Below are 26458 nucleotides of genomic sequence, written 5' to 3' on the forward strand. Positions count from 1 at the left end.
TTGAAACATGACATAGGTAATCAGAATAAGTGAAGCTTGGTCATATATAATCTAACTACAAACAGCCCACAATAACAAATGGAAAACATTCCTTTTAGGAAAAAGGATAACACTGCAATTACAGATTGGGGGATGACCTGGGGGTAAATGAGAATCCATATTCAGGGTGCTCCACATTGGCAAACGACTGCATCAGAGCCTGCATCGGTGCTGGCTATATTACACGTCAGGTACTCAACAATTTTTAAAAAATGAATGAATGAATGAACTTCTTCATAAAAGAATGAAGGCTAGTCCTTGACAGTGATTGGGAGAGGTCACCAGACAACACATTCCAGGGAATCTTGGTTCAAAAGTTTCCAGAGGATCTCTGTAACATCAACTACAATGCCTTTCATTTAGTGCAGTGCCTTAGTACTGACATAGAATTAATAGATATCTTTTTAATTGAAGCCAAACATTTATATATTTAAAGGTCAAATCATTACTTTTTCAAAAGTACAACATAAAAGTATTCTGCTTTTCTAGAAGATGTATCTCACCAGACAATCTTTCGAAGCAAAGATCATGCTTTTGCCACCTCTGCACATCCCTAGGACCCATCACAATGTTTGTGTTTAATAGATGTTTATTGGGTAAATGAATGAATGACCAATGCACGCACTATTTTATTCTACCACTAACTACTTCTAACACCTCCTATCTAATACTTACTTTTACATTAAAGGGAATACATATAATATTCTCATGTAAGTACAGAGAAACACAAATCCTTCAAGATTCTAAATTGTGTAGGTAATGACCAACAACCCTTAGAATCTGAAGTGCTGTTTAAACATCAGGCTTCCAATTAACCAGACCTATGATGAAACTACGAAGTAAACTGTACTTTAACTCTGGAGTCAGGAAAACTAAGACTGACTCATTTTGACAATGTTTTTCCTGTTTCTACTCTATGTACATGGATCTACAATCCCAGCAAAGAATGGAACCTCTCTAGGAAAGGCAATATCTCATCCTCCTCCATCTTTTCCCTGATGTGGAACAGCACAGGATCTACCTGTCACATTTATTACTTGAATAACTTTATTTGGTTTACAAATAAAAAATCTAGGGTACACATTAATCCTCAACACCAACCAACCCAGTGTCTAGGTAGAGAAGGAAATGTGGCTTTAATCATCTTGTCAAAAGTCATACTGAGTCAGTAGCTGGACTCTAGGTCTTCTGTACCCCACTTTGCTAGGATTCCCTAGAGAATTTATTTGATGATCCATAAGTTAAGCCAATCTTTATCAATTTAAAACATTTAGTAGATGTGATATGTAATTAAACATCGTAGGTTCAAGATAGTGTTGGGATACTGTTGATTCCCATGTTTCATGACCATGAACTTAGTATTGGTTTCTTATATTCATATCTTTATATGTATTAATGTAGAGTGAAGCTAAACATATGTTGGGATATTTTATAAACAGAAGTTTACTTTAAACAATAAGCCTGAGATATAGGCAAGAAATTCTGATTTATAAAATCTTTCTTGATAACATCAATTCAATGACTTCCTTAAAATCACATAAGAGGCAAATATCATAATATCATAAAATATGTTGACGAAAACAGTTAAAATGTTTAAAGAGCCAATAAAAACCAAATGAATCAAATTAAGAATATAAAACTCTTCAGCTTCAGATAAGGTCATAATTATGATTAATTTTAACTACAGTGCAAATTCACCAATTAGAATTATCAAATACACATCATTCTATGGAATTATTAGTACTCATATACTTAAAAGAAGAATTTTCAAATAAAGATTATTTGTAAATTCTCCAATCTAGGCACCATTCACTGTAAAATGCCACATGAGTAAGAGACCAATATATTAACTACTTAGAAATAGAACCAGTTTTTTATTTTCAAGTTCTATTCTTCCCTTTGGTAAAATTTAGATGTTTAGGTTCCTTTTTTATTATTTGTGCTTATTTGCTGGAAGACAAGTGGACTGAATGATGTTGTTAGAACAGCCCTTCCTTACTCAACCTTTAAGAAAATATGGATGTTCCCTCAATGTCAGGATAGTCAAGAGATCAAACAGGAATTACAAACTGTTATTTGCTATGCCTGGCATTGACAATCATTTATTTTCAGATGAAAATATGAGCTGAACCTCTTTTTTTAGTGAAAACTTCATGTTACAGGGCTCTTACTATTGAAAATCCGCTGGATTCCTCTAAGTGCTGGGGAATTATAATCATAGGAGTTAAACAGGGCAGAATCATATTTTGCTTAATGATGTAATAAATAAATTTCAAGACACACAGTATTTCACTTCATGTTTTTAAACATTATACTTCTAACTTTTACTTTCCAAACTATTGTTAAACATCTACATGCCAGACTCATAGTCCTTCTTTCAGAAAGTAAAAGTATTTTTGAAAATAATTAATCACAACAGAAAAAGGGAGGGAAAACATCACTTCTTGTTAAGTTTTTCAAAGGCACACTTTTTTTTCTTATTATGAAGTTAAGATATATTTTTGAGAAAACGTAATTAGTAAATATTGTATATATTTGGGGGAAAATGTATATTCTAAACTTAGTCAATAAAAGAAATTGGAATTTTTTTAGAAAAGAGATAATTCAAATATAGATTAAATCAAATATTCCATATCTAACTATTTTGGTCACCACAAATGGCAATCTTTTGTTCCACATGGATCCTAATCTGTACTTAAAGAACTCTAGGTCATTTTACATGAAAAATCTTAACATCGAAACAATGAAAGTAATGGTTATGCTTACTTTGGGATAGGCCTAAGGCCAAAGTGATACATTAATACTAGAAAGGAACTGCTCTTCTTAATAAGGAAGAAGGCAAAATCAAAACTATCATTATCATCACACTATATTATCAGATAATCATTTTTGTCTCTATAATAGATACATTATAAAATTCTATGATCCATAAATAGCAGGGTCTTAAATATGTCTTGGGATGGCAAAAGTAACCCTTACGTCGTGCTGACTTACCCCTCAGCATATTAACAGTGCCCCAAAGACACATGTTTGGTCAATTTTGTTCTTACATTAAGGATATTTAGAGCTTTTTTTACCCTTTAATCACTATCCCACTGGAAAACTTTCCCTTGAAGACTACACATTCTCCAGTATAAAATTATAGATGGGTTTCTATTGAAACCACTCTACCACTGCTTACCCAAACCATCTCTACACATCCTTCTCTCCCTTCCTACCCCTTGTGTTGGAATTCAGTATACTACTCTTTTAGGGAGCAGACAGTGTTTTCTGGCCAGAGACATATTCAAGGAAGTTGGAAAGTGTAATAATGTGAGGGTGAGAATAAATGAAGTCATTTGCATCAGTTCTACTTAGTTTGTGTTCCACCACACTTACTCCAGCTAAATCTCTTAAATACTGGTAGACGATATTCCTGATTGTCACTTTCCCTCATACACCTCTCTACACAGGAACTTGGAAAATGATACTCAGAGAATAAGAAAACTAACTTACCTCTTTCTAAGAAACTAGGAAAAACAAGCCATTATCCTAAGGAGTCAAATCTCACACTTTTCTGAAGAATTAACATATAATAGGAAAAAATAATTCTCTCTAGTCCCTGTGTATATGTTTTTAGTATGTATCTGTGTTTAGTTGTGAGCATTTTTTACCTTGGGTCTCACTTTATATGACCAATGATATTGGTTTCATTCCTCCAATATAAGGCATTATCTTTCATGAATGTAGAATGCCAGTGACTGAATATTTTGTTCTAAGATATAAAAGAATGTTCCCAAAATGGCATGATTATTGCTCCTTCCAAAGAGGCAAATATGCTTATGTTAGGGTTGTTTTACGATTTTAATGGTAGAAGGAGAGGAAACTGCAACTAAGTGACAAAACATTTAATTAACATTTCTTGAAAATAACTAAGTTGGGTTGAGCAATTTGATTAACATATTTTAGCACAAAACTGTGATTTCAACATCAGGAAATGAAAGGTCCTCCAAATGGAGCCCATAGAAAGGTGTTACATTCACTGTCTTAGTTGTGTGACTAGGAAGTCCCTTCATTTAATAAACACGAAAGGAGCAAAAGCTCACACTGATTCTCTTCCTATATGAATTTGCAGTGCATGATATATTTAAATAATATCCTTCAAGAGAAAGTTTCCCAGCAGGTCTGGATGAAATAAAAGAGAGACAAAAACACCAAGTACAGAGGAGCAACACGATGAAGAAAGTGGATTCCAGATCTCTTTTCAGAATGAATATACCACCTATAACACTTATTTCCTTCCTTCCTTCCTTCCTTCCTTGCTTCCTTCCTTTCTTTTGGTGTATAAAATGTATTTCCTTTTCTTTCATTCTCAAGAGTTTTAGGGGTAAATATCAACCGATTCTCCAAGGGAATTGTATTCTAAATACAAAGAACTTTTGGTAAAGTGCTAAATAGAGAGATGGCATTTTCTCTGATATGAAGCAGATAAAAATTGTACCCATGCTGGTAGCAGCCAAAACATAACATTCCAATTCATTTACATTCTAATCACATTAAAACATCCTTTAGGAAGTTTGCACATGAATAAGGGATTGCTTTAATTTGCAGATTACCCTTCAGAAAAATTTAATATGACACTGAACAAAAAAATACCAACAAAGTACACTCATTGGGGCTTTATTTATTTAAGAAAAGGGCAGGGGAGAGAAAGCTTTCTGCAAGAGTTTTTCAAAGAGTATCTTATATTTCTCCTTTTAGACCCTTAGCACGTTCAAAACTCTGTTATGTTAAATGGTAACTAAATAATTCATAAAGGCATGCACTTTTACTTTTCACTGAATGTAATTTCTATAAAAATCTATGTAAGAAAATTAGCAGCTAACTCATTTTTAAAAAAAAGTTAGGGTTGCCAGACTTGCCTGACCATGCTTTATGACTCAGCATAAGAGCAGCTGTGCATGTTTTTATTTTACTGCCAATGGATGGGCAAGGAATGTAGCTGAGTAACATGCAGGCCAGTCAAAATTCATTTAGAAACTAATTATATTTATATATGTACAACTTGCTTAGGTAACCTGGATAAAAGTGGTGGCACGAGCCTCTGGCTGGTTAAAAAACACCAGAGCTGCATTCTTGATGGCTCCAGCTTGATTTTACCCCTGTGAGAAGTAAGAACGGTAAGCAGTGAAGGTCACCATATTGCACTAGTAAATTTCACTTTGAAAAATAATCATTGCGGCTTCAACATTATTAAAACTCTATAAGAAAAATCAATCATTCAAAATCACAAAGTATGAAAGGAATTACATTATATATAGTCAAAATAACATGAGTTAAAACATATAATTAAGATATGAATTTAAAATAATATACTCTAGAGAATCTACAGAAAGCTGTCAAAGAATCACACAAATTTGGCAAAGATAAAATAGAAGAGGATTTAGTTCAAACACCTAAACAACCTCTGGGTCCACTTGGTTAGTCTGCCCTATAAAAAGGAATTCATTAGGCATTCCAAAAATTAAAAGGTGCTCCGTTTTTTTCCTTTAATTTTTCAAATCATTTAGAAAAGAATGTCAATTAGCCTTATTCCATTTATTAATACTCCACATGTGATATTTAACAGCACAATCCAAACCTACCAGTTAAGAAAATGACCAGACAAAACTAACTTGAAGGCAGAGCACTAAAAAGATATCTGAGGTGGGAATATTTGCAATTCTTGAATAATTATGTCAGTTCTCTTTTGTTTTCTAGTGTAGAGTTACAAGGTAAAATACCAAAAAATTAAAACATGCACATAGTCCCTTCCTAGACTATTGCTCTAATCCTTTATTTGTCTATGAGCTTATATTTAGGAAGTCTGATATAAAGCCATAATTAAAAATTTCACCAAATAATAAATTTTAGCACACAAGTAACAATCACTATGATGGGAAAGTATTGAAAGGACTCTACAGCTAAAGCAATAAAATAATTCTGTCTACTTTCAACTGGCAGATCAGTTCTCTGCCTCCAATTCCAAAGTGCTGACTTCACATATATTACTTTGGAGTACCTAACTCAAACAGAAAACAGATATAAAAGCTCAATGGTAACAAAAGAAACTGGGAAGAGTTTGGATTTTTCCTTCTATAAGCCCCACCTTAACTAGATAATTCTCTAATGTCAAACACAATGGTTTGAGATGAGGCAAAATACATGCTCCTTTGGAGAAGTCTGAGGCTTTAAAATTTCTGAAAATTAGGAAGACTGGGTGATGAGTTAACCATACCTCAAAAGATCCTCAGCCGGAAGTTTAAATTGACTGATGGCTTCAACATTTGATTCTCCATAATTCATTCTTAGTTAATACATTTTTTACTAGCTAAAAATAAAAATTGACTTCTGTACTGTAAGGGAGATATTTGCTATTAGGTATAATGTCAAAATAATGAGAGGGGAATATATATTAAAATTTAATGACCAAATTCTATCTTCCAAATGCTGACTTTAGTTTCTAGTAATATACAATGCCAGAAGTTAGTCCCCATCCTTTCAGCATAGCCCAATCAAATATGCTTATTATCCAACATTTTATTAACTAGATCTTAAGATATTAGTCAGTTTTAAAATAATGATCTTATTAGTGAACAATTGAGTTCAACTAATTACAGCAATTATTTGTCCCAGGCTATAAGGTTTTAAAATTTTCCCCTTTAATCTCATCTGTTATTTTGTGAAACTAGTAGCTATGGCCTTGTTACCTATATGCTAATTTTAGTACCTATATTTAAACTTTCTCTGAATTTCACATTTAACATCTACTTCTATGTAATCCCTGAATTAGCAATACTACCTATCTTACAAACAAGAACAAATGGAAATAGCGTCTTCTTCAGTAATCTTATAGAATAAATATAGTAATACTGATTGAAATATCTAAGGTTCCTTTCTTAGAAATATATTTTTGCTCATAATTTTATTAACTGATCCCTAATTTTTGTGACTTTGTTGCACTACTTAAACTGTACCCTTCAGCATCTCAAACTCCCCCAAATCATCTTTCTTAGGATGAGAATAATAATAGAGGTATTTTTGTTCCCTGTCAATCACTTCAAATGACAAAAAAAGAATGAATCTTTGTTTTTCGTTGTTATTTTTATTTGTTTATGCAAGCTTTAATTGTTGGGAATTCTGTCTTCATTTTTGTGTAGTTAAACATCAAGGTTTTAATTCCTTCTCTTTATTCCCAACTCTGTGCTTATTAACCTATAAACAAACCAGGAACATATCCTGGTATTTATACTCTTCTAGTAAATCAAAGAATTCTTTAAACTACCAAGACTCTTAACTGTAGTTGGTAAATTTAGAATTTTACATTCTATAATGTATCAAGGCTTTTTGTTTGTTTAGAGAGCATGTACTGGGTTCAGTAGGGTTAAAAACATTTTCAACCTGATTCTTCATCACTACCTTCACTTCCTTTAAAAAATTATTTACTTCAGGAAACATGAAACTATATGTAAATATCAAGTCAATATCCCAATCATACTTCCATTAATAAATATGCCTGTGAAAACTAAATAAGATCACAGTTTATAAATTATTCCATAAGAGCCAAGAATGTAGCAAAATGAGAATTGGAACTGCCCTCTGACCAAGTATTGTTCTAGTACATACAAAAAAACTACCATTGTGGGAGAATTATAAGGAAGAAAGTGTATAAACTGAGGCAGTGTTCACAAATCAAAAATTATTTAAAATCCACAAAAATTCATATTAATATGAATATTTATATTATCAATAATTCAAAATGGTGAATATTTGAAAAAATGAGTCAACATATCATTTGTCTAGTTATATATTAAGGTACTGTCAATTTATCTATCACCAATTTTGCCATAGAAATTGTGTCAATAGATATTTCCTATTTTCTTACAGAAAGAAAATATAATTTTTAAAAGTCTGATAGTTTAAAGCATACACAACACCAAAGTATCTTCTGACGTAGAAATTCCTACCTCTTTGCTTTCCTCCATATCTGACTCGCTGCTGAATTCTTCAGTATTTAAATTTTCAAAGTCAGATTCTCCGACAGCAATTGGTACAGTCACAGTGAGGCTGGGGTTGTTTATAAAGGACATGTAATCACTTTCATCCACAACATATTTTTCTACACTGCTGCCTATGCCACTGGTAGTTCCATTTCCATCTTTGAGATAATTGAGGTCTTTGCCTATTTCTATGGTGGTATGGTTGGAAATACAGCTGTCTTTTTTGTTATTTAGATCTTCAAGAGGTTTAATTTCATCTAAAGCTTTCTGCTTTCTAACAAAGGCTTTCTGAATAAATTCACGTATTTTTCTTTTAACATAATCAATTCCTTTCTGCATCCTTCCCACAGCAATCTGGAGATTATTCATTTCATTATCATCATCAGTGGCGGCAAGATTGTCAGAACTGAATGAACTCAAGAGTAAGGCCAGGAAGAGGTTCAGAACCTAAAACACAATAGGAAAATTGGTGATCAAAACATTCTGTTGTTTCTATTGCTCCAAACTACAAATTTTCCAAAGCTGTTCTTACACCTCACTTTTTGCTGATAGGTATTCTTTCTAGTTTATGTTAAACTATCCTGGAAAAAAAAAAAGGTGAATGAAATAAATACCTGGCCAATATAAAACAATACTATTAACACTAATTTCTTTTTAGTCATTGCAAAATTACTGAAACCACTGTTGCGTAAAACTTCTATATTAAGTTCAATTCCAAATTTAAAATTTTAGCTATCTAGATATCTATACAGTGAAAAAGAAAAAAACCTTTTATTGGGATGTTAAGTATTTTCCCCATGTAACTTGGGTTTTCCAGGACACGGATAATTTATTATAGTTTTATTCCTGAAGCCAAAGATGATTCCAATATATTTAAATATGATTTTATTTTTATGTGTTTGTACCAATTTTTGCACTTTGGATAACTTGTCTATTTAAAAAATATATATACCTACTGCTAGATCAAAGTTCCCAGTTTTTGGTTCAGAAAATAATGGCCACTAGATTTATACAGTGGTTGGAAATACTATAAAGAAATGGTTAGAGACCACTAATTAGTCTATAACTTGGGTCTCCAAAAATAGGACCCACTGATATGAGTGAGTGAAAAGATTAGTGACCATAAACCCACTGTGTACACTCAAAAAGAGGTAATTTACTAAGGAACAGAGTACTCCCATAGGCACAAGACCAAGTAATATAATTTTTTTCAGAATTTGATTGATAATGTTCATGAGTCCCTGACTATTCAAGCATACAGAACAAAAAAGAAGGATATGGCCCTGAAGGGATCCAAAGACAAAAAGTAAATAGTACAGAAGAGGAATCCTAGAAAAAATTTTAAGTAAAACTCCAATGAAAAGGATGCTGCATTCTTGCTATATTCCTATCTTTCCAATAAGCTAATGAGGCTCAGAGTTCCTTTGTCTAACCAGTACGAGTTAGTCTAACCAATTGTGGTAAGAAAGGTAAAAACCTATAAGACCCAACAAGGACTGCACATAATTCTGTGAGTCTATATTGACATCTTTCAATTGCTATACCACATCTGCTAGTATTCATACTAAGACCTGCTCCTTCACATCAGAAATTTACCAATAAAGTTATATTTTATTGTGATTTGCCTTGAATTTACTTTTTGGATGAAAAAACAGATGCAAGAGAAAAAAATTAAATGCTACATTTGGGTTTTATCCATTATAAAACAATTTTGGTACCATAATTTTTTTCTAGATTTGATTTCCTAAGGTTTATTAATGAACTTTTCTATTAGGAACTTTTTCTTGACAAATATCAATCAACCTTCCCAGAGTGAGATCCAACTTATAGTTCCTCTTCAAAGCACTGGAACAGGTATCTACTTGTGTCATTTACTGTTATATCTATATGGCCTGCTCCCCTTTCTCATTAGAATTATAATGTTGGGTAAGAATCCAGTTTCTGTCAATTTTCCCAGTGCTAAGCTTACAAGATTGTTGTAAGGATTCAATTAGAAAATCCATGTGGCTCTCACAAAGCTACTGGCACATGTAAACCCTTGAGAAAGTTTAGCTGTTATTATCACTGTTATTAATACTACGATACAACCTACTCTCTGTTATACTATCTTTCAATTTATCTTTTTTCTTGGAAATGTTTGTGTGAGCAAGCTAATCTCTTTCTAGGGCTCCTTTGTTACCACAGGGGATTGATCTGCATAACAACTGGCCAAGGTGTTGGTTGTGATCAAAGGCAATTTAAGGGAATACAGTTCAACTAACTTACTCAGGGACTGAAACCTGGAAACCTGTCTCACACGTGGTCATGGGCAGAGCTCATTGAGTGAAAATGACTCACACGTCCCCCAGTCTCTTGGAATAATAATTTCCATTTGAGGTTCAGGATTGAAATATATTGCATGTATCAATACTGTCTCCATCCTGATTCTATTTTTTTTTTTTTTTTTGGCCGCACCACGGGCACGCAGGATCTTAGTTCCCAACCAGGGATCGTGCCCCCTGCAGTGGAAATGTGGAGTCCTAACTACTGCACCACCAGGGAAGTCCCTCCATCCTGATTCCTAATTGGTGAGAAGAACCCAAAACTTTCACATCCCTCCTGTGTGCTAATGCTCCACCTTCTCTTAGACACAGACGAGACTGCGGTGGCTACTTCTAGAAGCGGTAATCTTCAAAAAATCGTATTTTCCTTCTGCAGCACTTGCCTTGAACCTATAAGAGGATTTCTGGCCATAGTGTTAGCAAACCAAGAATAATAGCCTGGGGAAAAGCAGTCTGTGGCCAAACCTCTGTCTTGTCTGTGGACTAGGCAGTGGTTACTCACACTTCTCGTGGTGGAGCACCATACAGAAGTTTACATGTGTTAACAGGAAGTTATGTCAGCTTGTCTTTGGGGGACATTATCCTTTCTGGTGAGGATGAGAAGGAAGGATTGTAGGAGGCACTGCATCAGTTTCAGTCAGTCTTATTTAAGCAAATGTGATATGAACACATTTCCTTAATAGTGGTAAACATGACAGATACTATTACTACCTAGTTACTCCAGAAAAAATATCCAAGATATCACAAAAGGAGGACTATTTTTTAACTTATAGTAAAAAAAAAAAAAGGGAGATTCTTTAATTTTTAAAAAAATGTACAGAACTTAGGGCTTCCCTGGTGGCACAGTGGTTGAGAATCCACCTGCCAATGCAGGGAACATGGGTTTGAGCCCTGGTCTGGGAAGATCCCACATGCCACGGAGCAACTAAGCCCATGCACCACAACTACTAAGCCTGCGCTCTAGAGCTTGCAAGCCACAACTACTGAGCCCACGTGCCACAATTACTGAAGCCCGTGTGCCTAGAGCCCGTGCTCCGCAACAAGAGAAGCCATCACAATGAGAAGCCCGTGCACTGCAACGAAGAGTAGCCCCGGCTCGCCGCAACTAGAGAAAGCCCGCGCACAGCAACGAAGACCCAATGCACCCAAAAATAAAAAAATTTTTTTTTAATTTAAATTTATGCCATTGGATGGAAATTATTATTTTATAGGCTATATCTTTTTATGCATATACAGCCATCCAAATTAATATTAAATGTCATCCATCGGTATGGATACTTCCTGAAATTCTCTTTCAACTTGAATCCTCCATACAGTTAGAGACATGTGTCTTATTTCAGTAAACTAATAGATGACATGTGATATGTTGAGTTTCCTTCTCTTTAAGTTCACTCTGTGTTTTCTGGCTACATGAATTCTACCAAAATCTCACTTGCTCATTGTCACTTTCCTGATAAAAAGCCATCTGTAGCTCTGAATTGCCTACAGAAAAACTCCAATTTTGTTATGCAAAGTCACCCTTTTCATAAATTAAACTCTACACAGTTTGGCCCCAAACTTACTTTCTACTACTCCCACTATGAATTCCCTGTTGCTTGTGTCTGATCTGCTCACTCATTGTTGTCATAAAGGGTTCTGTTCTCTGCCTTTTATTCTTTTCTTCCAATGTATGCCAAATATATAAATGAAATCAAATCAAATCTAAAATCAAACCTATGACCTTTTCTTTGTTTCTTTTCTATTAACCTTATGACCATTTCTTTCTGTTCTATGCAATATTGCACTTTTCTGAAAGCAAGCAAGTTGTATTTGGAATTGTGGTGGCTTTAAAGTAAATCTACAGGGGAATTCCCTGGCAGTCCAGTGGTTAGGACTCCACACTTCCATTGCAGGGGGCACGGGTTTGATCCCTGGTTGGGGAACTAAAATCCTGCATGCCACGCAGCATGGTCAAAACCAAAAAATATATATATATATTTATGTATATAAATTATTTGATACTCTTCTCTTCAAAAGTGAAAGCCCAATCCCTTTTTCTTAAGTGTGAGTTCTTTTTAGTGACTAGCTTCTAATGAATACAATATGGCAGAAGTGACAGTACGTGACTTCAAGATTAGAACATAAAGAGGGCTTTCTCCTTGCCCTTTGTTTTGTGTCACCTGCTCTGGGAGAAGCCAGTTGCCATGTCATGAAATAATCAACAACCCTATGGTGAGATACATGTGGAGAAAAACTGAAGCCTTCTACCAACAGCCAACAAAGAGGAATTGGGACCTCCTGCCAATAGCCATGAGAGTGAGCCTTCTTAGAAGCTGATCCTCCTGTCTTAGTCAAGATAACTGAGTTCCCTGCCAACATCTTGACAGCAACCTTATGACAGACCCAAAGCCAGAAGCACCCAGATAAGGTGCCCCCAAATTTCAGACCCACAGAAACTATGAAATAATTAATAAATGTTTATTGTTTTAGGCCACTGTTCATATTTCTGGATTGTACACTGTTCATGTTTGTTGTTATTTTAAGAAGAGGTCAGAATTATCTAAGCTAATACTGAGGAGGTTGAAATCTTGGGATAAATAGAAATAAATGATAATCTTTTGCTTTTTTTCCCCCTCCCTTTTCTTTTCCTCTGGGGAATTGGAAGTTGCTTTGATGTGAAAGGAAATTAAGTCTATAAATTGCATACTTTAAAATATTGGTTATGACTATTCCACTGGACTGGGGCCTAATCAAGCACCTTAGTATAATAACTTTATATTTAAAGTATAAGAGCCTGATCCCTCTTAGAGAATCTACTGTCCTTTCTTCCCCAACCACTGGGTCCACTGTTCCCTGGCTTGGGACAGTCTACCTTTCTTCTTACCGAGCTAAATCTTACATCTCAGTAAAGATATTTCAGGGCTGAACTCCTTAGCAAAGCCTTGCCTGATCATCCTTGCCACTGTAAAGCAAAGTTTCCATCTTGTGAACTTGACATATAACACTTCACTTTCACATTTTTTCACTTACTAGTTCCTATTTTTACTCCTGTTTAGGTAAATGTCATATCACAATGCCATATATATCTTCCTATCATCTTTCCCATGCCTCCAGGACTCAGCAGAGATGTGTTGGACATGGTTCATTTTACACAGAAATGATAAACAGGTGATTCTTAAGTCAGTGTTACTTGTTCATACTGTAGTTTCTAGGCAACAATTAATTACCTTATGTGCTTTTAATGGACTGAGATTATCACTATTTTTTTTAAACTCCAACTTGTAGAGAACCCAAATTTGAAACATTTTCAAGTGATACTATTATTAGTACTTATAAATAAAATGAATGACTGCTCTTCATGGCACTTCCATGCTTTAGTACAAGAACTGAAATATAAAAGCCAAAAATGGCCCTCTCCATGATCAATAAGAGGTACAGAGATGAAGAACAGCTTTGGTTCAAAAGACATTTTAAGAGTTTATGTTGCATATCAATTATAGCTCAATAAAATTGGAAAAAATAAAAATAAAAATAATGAATAAGGAAATATTTAAAAAGAGTTCATGTGGATTTCAATAGTCTGAGCTATACCTGACTCCTGCCATCATGAAAATTGAGAATTGATTTAAAAAAAAAACATTCAAAACATTCCTCAGTTGAACATACTTTTTCATGGTTACATTGTCTTTTACTGAAAATGAGAAAAATGTTTTACCACATACCACCAGGTTTCCAATGACCATGACCATCATGAAGACAGTAAGGCACATGGTTTGACCGGCGACCTCCATGCAGTCCCACATGGTCTCTATCCACTCTCCACACAGCACTCGGAACACAATCAGGAAGGAGTGGAAGAAGTCATGCATGTGCCAGCGCGGGAGTTCACAATCATTGGAAATCTTGCAGACACATTCTTTGTAGCTCTTACCAAAGAGCTGCATGCCGACCACGGCAAAAATGAAGACGATGATGGCCAACACCAAGGTGAGGTTACCCAGAGCCCCCACTGAATTGCCAATGATCTTTATCAGCATGTTCAGAGTCGGCCAAGATTTTGCCAATTTGAAAACTCTGAGCTGGAAACAAAAGCAAGAAGGCCATTACTGCTCTGCATTCTGAAGAATCTGCATATTTGTTTGTAGGAAAAGTCTACAGTGTCTCAATTTTAGGTGATGGATTATTCATGTGCCAAACTATTATCTGGCAAATGTATTAGTTTGTTACCATGGGATATTTTTCATTTTGAAATAGTTTATATTGTAAATAAAATAATTATACAGTTTTTCATCAGCATGCAAAGAATAAGAGTCACCAAATATTCCTGAATCTTACATAAGCATTTATACTATTCTTTTTGTTTTTCTGTAAGGAACTGAGATATCTAACATTAGTGGTGATTAATTAGAAAAGACTCTTTCAGAAAAGTAGAGGCTCTCATTATTTAAAAGCCCAAAGTGGATACATTTTTCAGTGTACTTGAAATATAATGCTGAAATGCACAAGTGCAAACAACACTTATATAAGGTACAAGAGAAAAACCAACTAATTTCTTTAAATCTCTGGACTGCTATATCTGTAGCTTGCTGTAATATTAGGCTGTATTTTAAAGGAGATTTATTATATTCAAGGAAGAAATACTTGGACTTGAGTAAAAAGCTGTATTTTGTCAACCTTTATGTCTTCAGTGATTTAATTAATCAACTCATTATAGTGTGGAATGGCTCTCCACTACTGTGCCTGACACATTGGTTGTATTAGAAGCCTCTAGAGTACCATTTACCATTAAATAGCAGCAGCATTTTATTTCCGATGCTTCAGTAAATGTCAGGTCAAGAGTAGTGCATTATTTAATGGCAGCTAAGTGACCCAAAGGAGCAGATATAAGAACCAAAATTTTTAATTTATTCCCAGAGCATAATTAATGCAAAAGGGCCTGATATACTAAGCAAGACACTGATGATATTATGCCTTCTATCTCCCTAAACTGCATCACATTATCACAAAGATTTACTAAGCTTCTTAAAAGTAGTTGCCCATATTTACTTGTTATATAATCATTGCTAATTTTTGTTTTGTTTTTTTTTTTTTCATCCTTCTAGCTTCAAATTAAGATCTACAGCTATCCATGAAGACTAGGAAAGGAAATCACAGCTCTAAGGATCTTAACACAAATTTGAAAGTGGTAAGGGAGTTTCTAAACAGACTTCACAACAAAGTCTTGAAACTAATCACTGTTAAGATAAGTTGCCTATAAGAATCTGTCTTTACTAACTATATACAACCTCTGTTGTTTCAAAATAAATCACAAAAAGTTAGAGCCAACTCAAATAAACAGCACAATAAAACATACCAAACTTCAAATGGCAATGTGTCAAGTGATATTTTGTCTCATCTGTAAAAGATCCATAAACTTTGAAATATAAAGATCAAATGAAAGACCCTTTCTTTAAAATTAAAGTATAACACAGGCAACTCTTCTCAGAGAGTGTATTTGGTGACTTCCTGACCTGGCTGAAGGGGCAGATGTATAGGAGCTCTGTCTTCTTTCCCTGTACACTCTACCCAGTCCCGGGTCTTGGCTTCTACGGGGGCAAAGTGGGCAACTCCATGATCCCTTAGCCTCTGGTAGAAAGATGAGCCCACCCAAAGCCCCAACCAAGCCTTATCATGGGTAAGCAAACCCTATATAGCTGAGAGGTACATATTGTGTTGTTTAATTTGATATGCGTTTATCTATGACCTCCATTTTCTCTCTCCCCATTAGCCTTGCAATTCAATTACTAAGGGCAGAACTATTGCCTGTTCATTTGAATAAACTTAATCTATGCATTAAAACTATGAGGAAGAAGAAATTACCACCTGCTTTGTTATAAGTATATTCAAATAATATTAAAGCTATGGGAAATCTTGTAATTTTTTTCTAGAAAAGAGTGACTACTAATTAAATTATTTATAAAAACATTATGTTTACTCTCAGTTAATTTACCAGTCGAAATGATCGGAGAACTGACAATCCTTCCACGTTTGCCAAACCAAGTTCCATTAAACTAAGGCTCACAATTAAACCATCAAAAATATTCCAGCCTTCTTGAAAGTAATAATATGGATCCATGGCAATTATCTTTAGAAACATTTCTGCTGTGAAGATCCCAGTGAAGACCTAAGGGAGAAATGTTTATTACACAAATGAAGACTGTTGAAAACATAAATAACTATTGAGCAATTTAATTTAGTCCCAACAAATCACAATTCAATTCTGAGTTTTAAAAATTGGTTTGGGGGCTTCCCTGGTGGCACAGTGGTTGAGAGTCCGCCTGCCGATGCAGGGGACACAGGATTGTGCCCCGGTCCAGGAAGATCCCACATGCTGCGGAGCGGCTGGGCCCGTGAGCCATGGCCGCTGAGCCCGCGCGTCCAGAGCCTGTGCTCCGCAACGGGAGAGGCCACAACAGTGAGAGGCCCGTGTACCACACACATACACACAAAAATTTCGTGGGTCCAGGAAATTAGTATCCTCAAATGGTTTGTATTCAAATCAATATTTAATTGTTTACTATATTTAAGGTTTATCAAGTGATAAAGAATACAAGAATTAAGACAATAAAATTAATATTCTTCTCCCTAGCCCTCCAAAAACTCACCAAATAATTACCTAATAGTTTGGTTCCCTCCCTTGGCCCTGCAGGCAAGGCTGGTGCTAAAAAGGCTTTATATTGGCTGTAATAAACAAGGTCACCACTAGCCCTATAGATGTTAAGGATGCTTTTAAAAAAAAAAATTATTTTCCTGGCCAAAGAGAAGCAGCATTCTCTATTCTCCATTTTCTTTCTCTACAACTATTTTAAATTTTCCACGTGTCTTCAACCATTTTTCTTTATTCTCCACTCTCAGTACTTCTGCATCTCAGAGATAATGGAAGTCAGTCAACCTGAACTTACTCAGTTTCCTTATATCTACCAAACTACTTACATCCACACCATACTTTGCTTTTTCTTTTCCTGTTAAAAATTAAAGACATGTCACTGCTTTGCTCTAATTTCTGCAGCTGCAATTATGTATCTTCTTTGGACTTCTTGAAGAATTCACTTTCTCAATTAACCTGTAGTTTCAACCTCTTCCTGCTACTGACTGCTTCCTTTTGGGATTTTACAAGTATCAACAGATACTCAGTCCCTCTCCACCTTAAAACTACCACCAGCATCATAAAAGAAACTCTCCTTGCATTCAACTTCCCCCATTAGCTACCACCATCTGTCTTCTCTTCATAGCCCAACTTCGTTAAGAGTTTGTGTACTTGTCTGTACTCACTAGTTCCATTTCTTTAACTTACCCCCTGACCTGCCAGCAGCACAAACTGCTTTAACCAATTTCACCAACATAACCGAAACTGCCATTGATAAATTCAATTGAACTTTTAATAGTTATCTTGCTTGCCTCTTTAGGAGTTTTTCACAACGTTGTCTGTTCCTTGTTCCTTAAAATAGTTTCTGTCCTGGCTTCAGTGATCCACATCTCCCTGGATACTTCTCAGTTGCTTTTCCTCCTCCAACAAATCATTCAACACTGGAATTTTTCAGAGGTCTTTCTGTCCTCAACCTTCTTAATCTAATTTTCTTTTTACAATAACTTTACATTTTGAGATGTATTTTCCCATTCAAGCATATCCCCTGAATTCCAGAACTACATCCTTATTTCCTTATTCAACACCTCCACTGGATAACTGTCTCACAGGTACCTCAAATTCAACAGGTCCAAAATTCATTTCATCACTTTCTCTGCACAACCTTGCTTCTCTTCTGATATTTGTTAACTCAGTAAATGGAATGACTCTCTACCTCGGTGGCCAGCTCAGAAACATGAGAGTCTTGCTAACTTTTCCAAATATCTCTTGAATACTTCAAGTTGAAATTCACCCATGCATGTATTACCAGTTTTTCCTCCTTTTATTGTTGAGTAGAATTCTATTGTTTGAATATTCTATAAATATTTAAATAATGTATAGCACTTTTTGTCTCTTTTCCAAGAAATCTTGGCCACCCCAATCACATGTGCTAATATTTTCATATATTTTATACTTACATATGCTATAAATGCTTGCTTTAAATAATCAGTTGTCTTTTCAAGAAATTAAGATAAGGGAAAAAAAACAGTATTTTCTATTTACCCACATTTATTCATTTCTAGTGACCATCATTCTCAAATTTCCATCTAATACATTCTTCCCGTTCAGCCTGAAGAACTTCCTTTAGCATTTCTTGCAGCATAATTCCGGTGTAACAACTTTTTTAAGGTTTTGTTTATATTAAAATTCTTTATTTCACACTAGTTTTTGATAGATAGTTTCACCATAGAATAATGTTTTAACTTCTTTTTTTCATCAGGCCACTTTCTTATGGCCTGAACTGTTTCTGACGAGATGTTAATCCCTTGTATATAATATGTATTTTTCTTCTGGCTGCTTCTAAAAGTTTCTTTTGTTTTCACAGCCTGGCTAAGATGTGTCCAATGTAGTTAATTTTATATTTATCCTTGTTGATGTTCACTGAAATTTTACTATTTAATATTAAGGCGTCTAAGTTAATATCTTTCATCAAATTTGAGAAAATTTTGGCCATTATTTCTCCAAATATTTGTTTTGTTCCATTCTCTCTTTTGTCCTTCTGAGTCTCCCTTATGTAAATATTAGAGCACTTGATGGTATTCTGCAGTGTAGTGTGACTTAGTTCATTTTTCCTGTAAGTTTTTCTCTGCTGTTCAAATTGGATAATTTCTACTGGTTTGCTTCAAGTTTGACACTTTCTTCTGATATCTGCAATTTTCTTTTAAACTCATCCAGTGAATTTTTCATTTTAGAATTTGTACTTTTCAGTTCTAAAATGTCTAGATAATTCTTTTATATAGTTTCCATTTTTTCTGCTCATATTCTCCATCTGTTTATTCTTGATGACCATTTTTTTCCTTCAATTTGTTAAATGTATTTATAGTAGGTCCTCTAATGTCCTTTAATGCTAATTTTAGTAATTCAGCCATCTCTGGATCTATTTCTATTGAGTATTTTTTTCTCTCAACTCAAGTTACAGTTTCCTATTTCTTCATATATCATGGAATTTTTTATGTGATGTGAATAATGTATTGTAGAGAGTTTTGATTCAATTATTTTTCTCTAAAAAGTACTGATATTTGTCCTAGCAGGAAGTTAAATTATAGGTTGGCCACTTTGAACTTATGGTAGTTAGGTTTAATACTTAAGTAGGGCACAGCTATTTTGGTTTGCTCTTTGTCCTAGTTGAATCTTCTGGTTCTCTGACATAGCCTTTACTCCTTAAGTGTAACCCCTTTGGGGTTTTAAAGGAAAGCCCAAAGTCTTTGTTCAATTTCTCCATCTTGGTCAGCTTTAAATTCCAAACTCTTGGGAAGTATTTCCTTCTATACTTTTTTTTTTTTTTTGGAACAATTTGTGAAGGATTGGTGTTAATTCTTTAAATATTTGGTAGGATTCACCAAAGAAATCATCTGGGCCTAGGCTTTCCTTTGTGGGAACATTTTTTGATTACTAATTCAATTTTTACTTGTTATAAGTTTTTTCATATTTTCTATTTCTTCTTGAGTCAGTTTCAGTGGTTTGTTACTTTCTAGGAATTTTTCCATTTCCTCTAGGTTATCTAATTTGTTGGTACAATTATTTATAGTACTCTGTATACTCCTTTCTATTTCTGTAAGATCAATAGTGATGTCCCCTCTTCATTCCTGCTTTTAGTAATTTGAATTTTCTCTCTTTTTCTTGGTAAGTATAGCTTAAGATTTGTCATTTCTATTGCTCTTTTCAAAAAATCAACTTTTGGGTTTGTTGATTTTTTTCTGATGTTTTCTTATTCACTATTTCATTCATTTCCACTCTATTCTTTATTATTTCCTTTCCTCTGCTAGTTTAAGATTTAGTTTGCTCTTCTTTTTTCTAGTTTCCTAAGGTGAAAATATAGATTATGGATTTGAAGTATTATTTTTTTACTACAGGTATTTACAGCATAAATTTCCCTCTAGGCACTATTTCAGTTTGGTGTGTTTTCATTTTCATTCATCTCGAAGTATTTTCTAATTTTTCTTGTGATTTCTTTTTTAACCTATCGGTTATTTACAAGTCTGCTTTTAATTTCCATATATTTATAAATTTTCCAAATTCCTGTTTATTGATTTCTAATTTCATTCTATTTTTGTGAGAAAAAATACTTTGATTTCAATCTTTTTAAGTTTAATGAGGCTTGTTTTATGACCTACCTATCGCTTATGCTGGGGAATATTCCATATGTACTTGAGAAGAATGTGAATCCTGTCTATATATTTTCTACTATTTCATCATCTTCCTTAACACATAAGACAAGTCCTATTTTGAACTGTCCATTTGTTGTTTATGTCTTTCCAGCATCCACTCTCTCTTCTTCTGATAATGGTAGACCTAATTTTCTTCTTCATAACTGTATTCATTTACTCTGTTTCCAGTGATAAGACATGGTTCTGGTTTGGCCAAATAGGGCATTCTAACCCTAGAATCAGATTAACTGACTGACTTAGAAATGGTCATGTAACTCCAACCAGGCCAATGATATTCAATTCTTGGGCTTTTGTTGGAACCACTAGTTAGGAGGCACAATCCTTCTGCTTAAAGAGCTGTGTCAGGGGCTTCCCTGGTGGCGCAGTGGTTGAGAATCTGCCTGCCAATGCAGGGGGCACGGGTTCAAGCCCTGATCTGGGAAGATCCCACATGCCGCGGAGCAACTGGGCCCGTGAGCCACAACTACTGTGCCTGCGCGTCTGGAGCCTGTGCTCCGCAACAAGAGAGGTCGCGACAGTGAGAGGCCCGCGCACCACGATGAATAGTGGTCCCCGCTCGCCGCCAACTAGAGAAAGCCCTCCCACAGAAACGAAGACCCAACACAGCCAATAATAAATAAATAAATAAATAAATTTATTTAAAAAAAAAAAAAAAAAGAGCTGTGTCAGGATAAAAGTTGGTAGACTGTTGCCATCAATAGAATACCCAGCCAGAGATGAAAAAACATACTGGGAAAAAGTTGGCAAGAAGCTAACTCCCAATGACATTGACTGAGAACCTGAATCTAGCCAGATTAAAATGTGGATCTATGCCCAAATGGACTTTAGTTACTTGAAGTAATGAATTATCTTTATTTTTGCTTAAGCCCATTTGAGTTGTTTCCTAATATCCACCTCCATACGCTTCTTTGATCTCTTGCTCACTTTTTATAGATAATGTTGAAGTGATTCCTATATATGTGAAAAAATTTGGACCAGGTAATGTTATTGTTCTTTCCTAAAGTTTTGTGATTTTCGGCCAGAGCTTAAAATAGTCTCCGAAATATCTTTTAGAGTCTCTGATACAGTATTCAGAGCTTCCATTGCTCTGTGAATTTCTCATGGGTATAGTTTCTCCCACTGTAAAATGCAGACATTCATAGTATCTACCTGAGGACTGACTTTGTGGGAACCTAGAGAGAGGGATTTTACATAAACCATTTAATATAATGCCTGGTACAAAATAAGTGGTCAGCATATATGTGTTAACTTTACCAGTTAAGATCTATCTGGATTATAATAAAAAAATAGTGGTTACTTCAGAGCCTAAAAATATTGTGTATTATACTTCAGAATATATCATTTACTATCTGTATAGAACCTGTTTATATGTTCATTTATCAAGTTGGGAGGTTCATGAAAACTTAATAAGCCTCATATTGATATTAATATAGTTTTGTTGCCTGAATTTATTCATTTTGTTTCTCTGTAAAAGACCACTTTACTTTCATTTCTATCATTCTACCATGTATCCATGAATGTTAATACAAAATTTTAAGTAAAAATGTAGGCAAAAATTAATCATTTTAAAATTCTTAAATTTATAGGGCAAATTCAAACAGAAATAATAACCTCTATGATGTTTCCTCTCTTAAAAATCTATCTTCAGTTATGAACAGATGATATTTCAAAATTATCTGACTTGGCATATTTTATAATTTGTTTGGCAAATGTAGACATGTCTGAAAGAATCTATTCTAAATACCTGAGAAACACATCAGGATTTTACCATAAATCAATATCCTCCATAATTCATAATAATCTTTGTAAGGAATGGGCAATTTATATTTAATTCTAAATCAAACTACACATAAAATCTTTGAATCTTTTCCACTGCTAAACTGTAGCAGTATATTTTTGTTATAAAAAAGTGATGCTGAACTTTTGCTGTCCAGGTATATACGACAATTAATTCATATTTAATTTGAGAGTGATATGTGAAATTCATTAAGGCAATCATGAACTCTTTCAATGGGTAGAGTAACCCTCAGTGAGCCTTACCAGGTTCCCGACTGACAGCACACTGCTAAACTGCTCCGTCATGGGATAGTGCTCCATGGCCATGAAGAGGGTATTTAAGACAATGCAGATGGTGATGGCCAGGTCAACAAAAGGGTCCATCACAACCAAGTTGACGAGATGTTTCACCTTTAACCATGGCTTACAGCAGTCCCAAATCAAACACATGTTAGCAAATTTATACCAGCAGGGTGGGCATTTCTGTCTGGATTCTTCAAGTTCTGGAAGAAAAAGGTTAGAATACTTATGAAAACTGCTTCCTTCCTATTAAGCAGCCTTTGGTTTAAATTGCAAGTGATTTTTAAAAAATCTAAAGTTGTTAAAAGGCATTATAGGTTAATCTGATGGTTGAGCAGGAAAGCACTTACAGTGGATTAGCTGTCATAAAAAGTGTGGGCACAGAAAGGCTAGTAAACTTTCCAAACTTATCTTGGTTAAACATGGTTTCCAAGATTCTATCTACAATATTAAATAGTCTGATAATTATCTTTAAGGCTATCAGAAATTAATGGGTAGGACTTGTGTTAAGTATACTTAAAGCTCATCTATGTTCCAGATAGAGCAAGACATATATTATCAAAGAACACCTCTCAGGAGATGTCTTTAAAACCTTTATCAGTCATGCTGAATCTCAGTTTCTTGGATTAGATATGTTCTTTGTGTATTTTAATGAGATAGTTTTGTCAGTGTCACCAGTCTTAGTTAAAAAGTTTCTAGTTAAGCCTAATTAGATATAGGCCTGTATATTAAACTCAGCAGTATTTCTTAATTTAACTAGATGGCACAAAAGAAGAGGAAATATCAAACCTAAGAAACTGAAAACTTAACTGTTTCACAAAATGGGACTTATGTACTACTGGTAAAATACAAGAGGAGCTTAGGTAGAACATACATAGAATTCATAAATTTTAATGGTATGCATTTATTTTAATATATTAAAATGTGTAACTATCACACCAAACCTATGATATAAGATTTCATATAAAAATACATTTATTTTAAAAAAATACAATGATTTCAAAAAGAATTTCAACTAAATAATAGGAGAGAAAAGACAGAAATGCACAGATCTATAAGGTGATACTGTAAATACTGAAACTTAGTAAATAATGGCAAAGAATTTGGGAGAATTAGGAAGTGGGTAATTATCTGCTCTTTTCCTTTGGTATATTTCTCTCTTAATCAACTCTTGAGTGAGAAAAGAATTCAGAAGTTTTCTGCCAATATCATTGCTGCACTCTGTTGCCTGCTCTGCCAAATGTAAGACCATCACCGATTAGCACTAAAATAGAGGAAAAGATTCTTTGTTCATCCATAGCATGACTCTGGTTGGTCACTTCAGTATTACTACTGTGGCAACTGGAATATCCCTCCAAACCTGGTACAGTTTACTAAGAATTAAACTTTTCAAGAGAGTTTATGCAATGGACAAACATGACCATAGGTAGTGATTTTTGCTTTGCTGATAAACATTCACTACCAATATTATAAAGTTTACTACTTCCCTAAAGTAAATTAATTTCCTTATTATTTTTAACAGAATTCCATGAGAGGTAGATTCTTCAATTGTCTCTTTATATACTGAAATTCTTCAAGCACCCAGCTTATTTCCTTTTCTCTTAAATGTAATTTTGTAAACAGTAAACAATAGTTGAATTGTAAATCAGAAGAAAAATATAAATATAGTTATTATGCACTGTTTTGTAGAAGCTTTTAAGACTCCCGAATAAACCCATATTTATACTGAAGGTAAAAAGGCTTTACTACTTACAGTAAATAACAAAAGAGAATTGAAAAAGCTCTTTGCCTATGTACAGTCAGAATAAGTATTTTTTAAAATGTTACTTGTAATTTAGCAGATAAAGAGAAGCAAATAGAAACTGTGTGGAAAAAGTAAATCAGAGAAAAGTTCAAAATGCAGCCAGTGTTGCTCATCTTGACACCAGGAAAAAGTGGAGCGGAGTTGTTAAATTCTAAAATAAAATCATTCAATTATTCATGCTAAAAAATAAAAAAGAATATCACACTTTGAAACAAAACAAAGCACTCAAGGAGAACTACAGCCACGTCTCCATTTTTCCTGGGTGGGTTATCCACACTGAAATCATTTACAGCCCAGTTTAGATCTTTTGCTGGCTCCCCTCAATTCCTCAGTGCTTGTACCTCACCCTCCCACCACCTTCCCAAGGATTTGACCTGGAAACATTTCCATATGGTTTTTGCATTTAAAAAACTTGAAAAGCAAACAATTCATTTTTCCTTATCTCCTACAGTGTCATTAAGTAGGAGGCCATTCATTCATTGCCTGGACAATGGAGACTTAGCTGTAGTTCAAAAGAAGGAAAACAAAAGTTGCCAGCCTGGATCAACAAGCCTGGTTCCAAAAAGGAAAGGTGAACTAAACCATGATTAGACATAGAAGGAAGGATCTCCAAATAAACAGATTATGTCAACCTAAGACACCTTTCCACTGTTATTAGGAACAAAAAAGGATTATATTAAAGACAGCTCTAGTTGCATGTATATGCTATGTACTGCTAACAACAAGCCTTGATTAATGTCAGATTCAAAATGTTTAGATATAATCGAATAAAAAAAAGTAGGCTTTGCATTCTACACAACCAATGAAAAACAGAATGAAAACTCAGCCATTTTTCCCCACATAAATATAAAGTTAAAAGCTCTGCAGATATTAAAACCAAACACTCAGTCTCCTGCTTCCTAAGTTACACTTATCTCTAGGACATCCTTTTCATTCTAAGCAAGTCCATGAGACACATTTGCATGGAGGGCGACGTGGGTACACTCATTTTTAACTCCGTATCTTAATTAGTGGACAAGTCCAATCTTGTGGTGGTGGGTTGATGTTTTTTAAGTAATTTCTTAAGTTAGCCCAAACTTAATGCTATCAGAAGTTCAAAGTAGGACTGTTAATTTAGACTTACCCTGTCTCCTTCTCTACTTCTCGCTTTAGGGAGCAGACATGCTGCTGACATCGGTAGCAGAACCACTGGCAGCTTCCTCTCAGTGGTTTTGCTATGGCAAGGAGCAGAAGACCAGAGAATCTTCAAAAGATTTACCTGGAGGGACAGGGAGGAGCAAGCTACTGGCAGCTGGGGGGGGAGAGGGAGTGCAAGCTAACGCAGGCGAGGTTGGGGAAGAACGTACTGAGTTTAATATTCCATAGAAATCAGTGAAAAGATTTCTGATATTGCATTAGGACATTATGAAAATTGGGTCCTGCAGTAACTGACATGGCTGTGATATGTAAGGCCATCTACAGTGTGAGATTTTCCTAGCTGTGACTTTTAGGCTTTTGGTACTGATATTAGTATCACGGGATCTTTGCCTTCAGACTGGAAAATAATTATTGCAAGAATCTATCCAGTGTCAAGAGAAACTATAACTAACAGGAAGAAAGGCATGAGCACATGTTCGCGCTCTCTCCTTCATTCTCCATCTTTCTTTTTCCTTTGACACATCTACACACACACACAAACACACACACACACACACTTCGGAGGGGAAGAAAAGGGAGGGGTTATAAAAGAGAAAAGGAGAGAACGGGAAAGGACAGCAAGGGAGGAGGATAGAATATATTTTACATGAAAGTATTTTCCAAGTAGCTGAAGTTGATGTTTGAATTCACTTACAGTATGGAAAGGCACAAACATGTGAATTAACAAAACAACAATAAAACCAATAATAATA

At 34.6% G+C, this 26458-nt stretch overlaps 1 protein-coding gene across 2 annotated transcripts in view; it reads right to left on the bottom strand.

Moving 5' to 3' along the window:
* LOC111172813 (sodium channel protein type 2 subunit alpha) overlaps window positions 1-26458 on the bottom strand; it is a 90974-nt gene that overhangs the window by 30764 nt on the left and 33752 nt on the right. For both annotated transcript variants that reach the window (XM_022569921.3, XM_022569926.2), the window contains exons 13-16: window positions 22730-22968; window positions 16347-16520; window positions 14080-14436; window positions 8025-8504 (exon numbers count right to left, since the gene is read on the bottom strand). In XM_022569921.3, coding sequence (XP_022425629.1) covers window positions 8025-8504; window positions 14080-14436; window positions 16347-16520; window positions 22730-22968 — 1250 coding nt within the window. The remainder of the gene's footprint in view (window positions 1-8024; window positions 8505-14079; window positions 14437-16346; window positions 16521-22729; window positions 22969-26458) is intronic.

Source organism: Delphinapterus leucas, chromosome 8 (genome assembly GCF_059928025.1).
Source record: "Delphinapterus leucas isolate spDelLeu-1000000601 "Yukka" chromosome 8, BTC_Dleu_Yukka2, whole genome shotgun sequence".
NCBI lineage: Eukaryota > Metazoa > Chordata > Mammalia > Artiodactyla > Monodontidae > Delphinapterus > Delphinapterus leucas.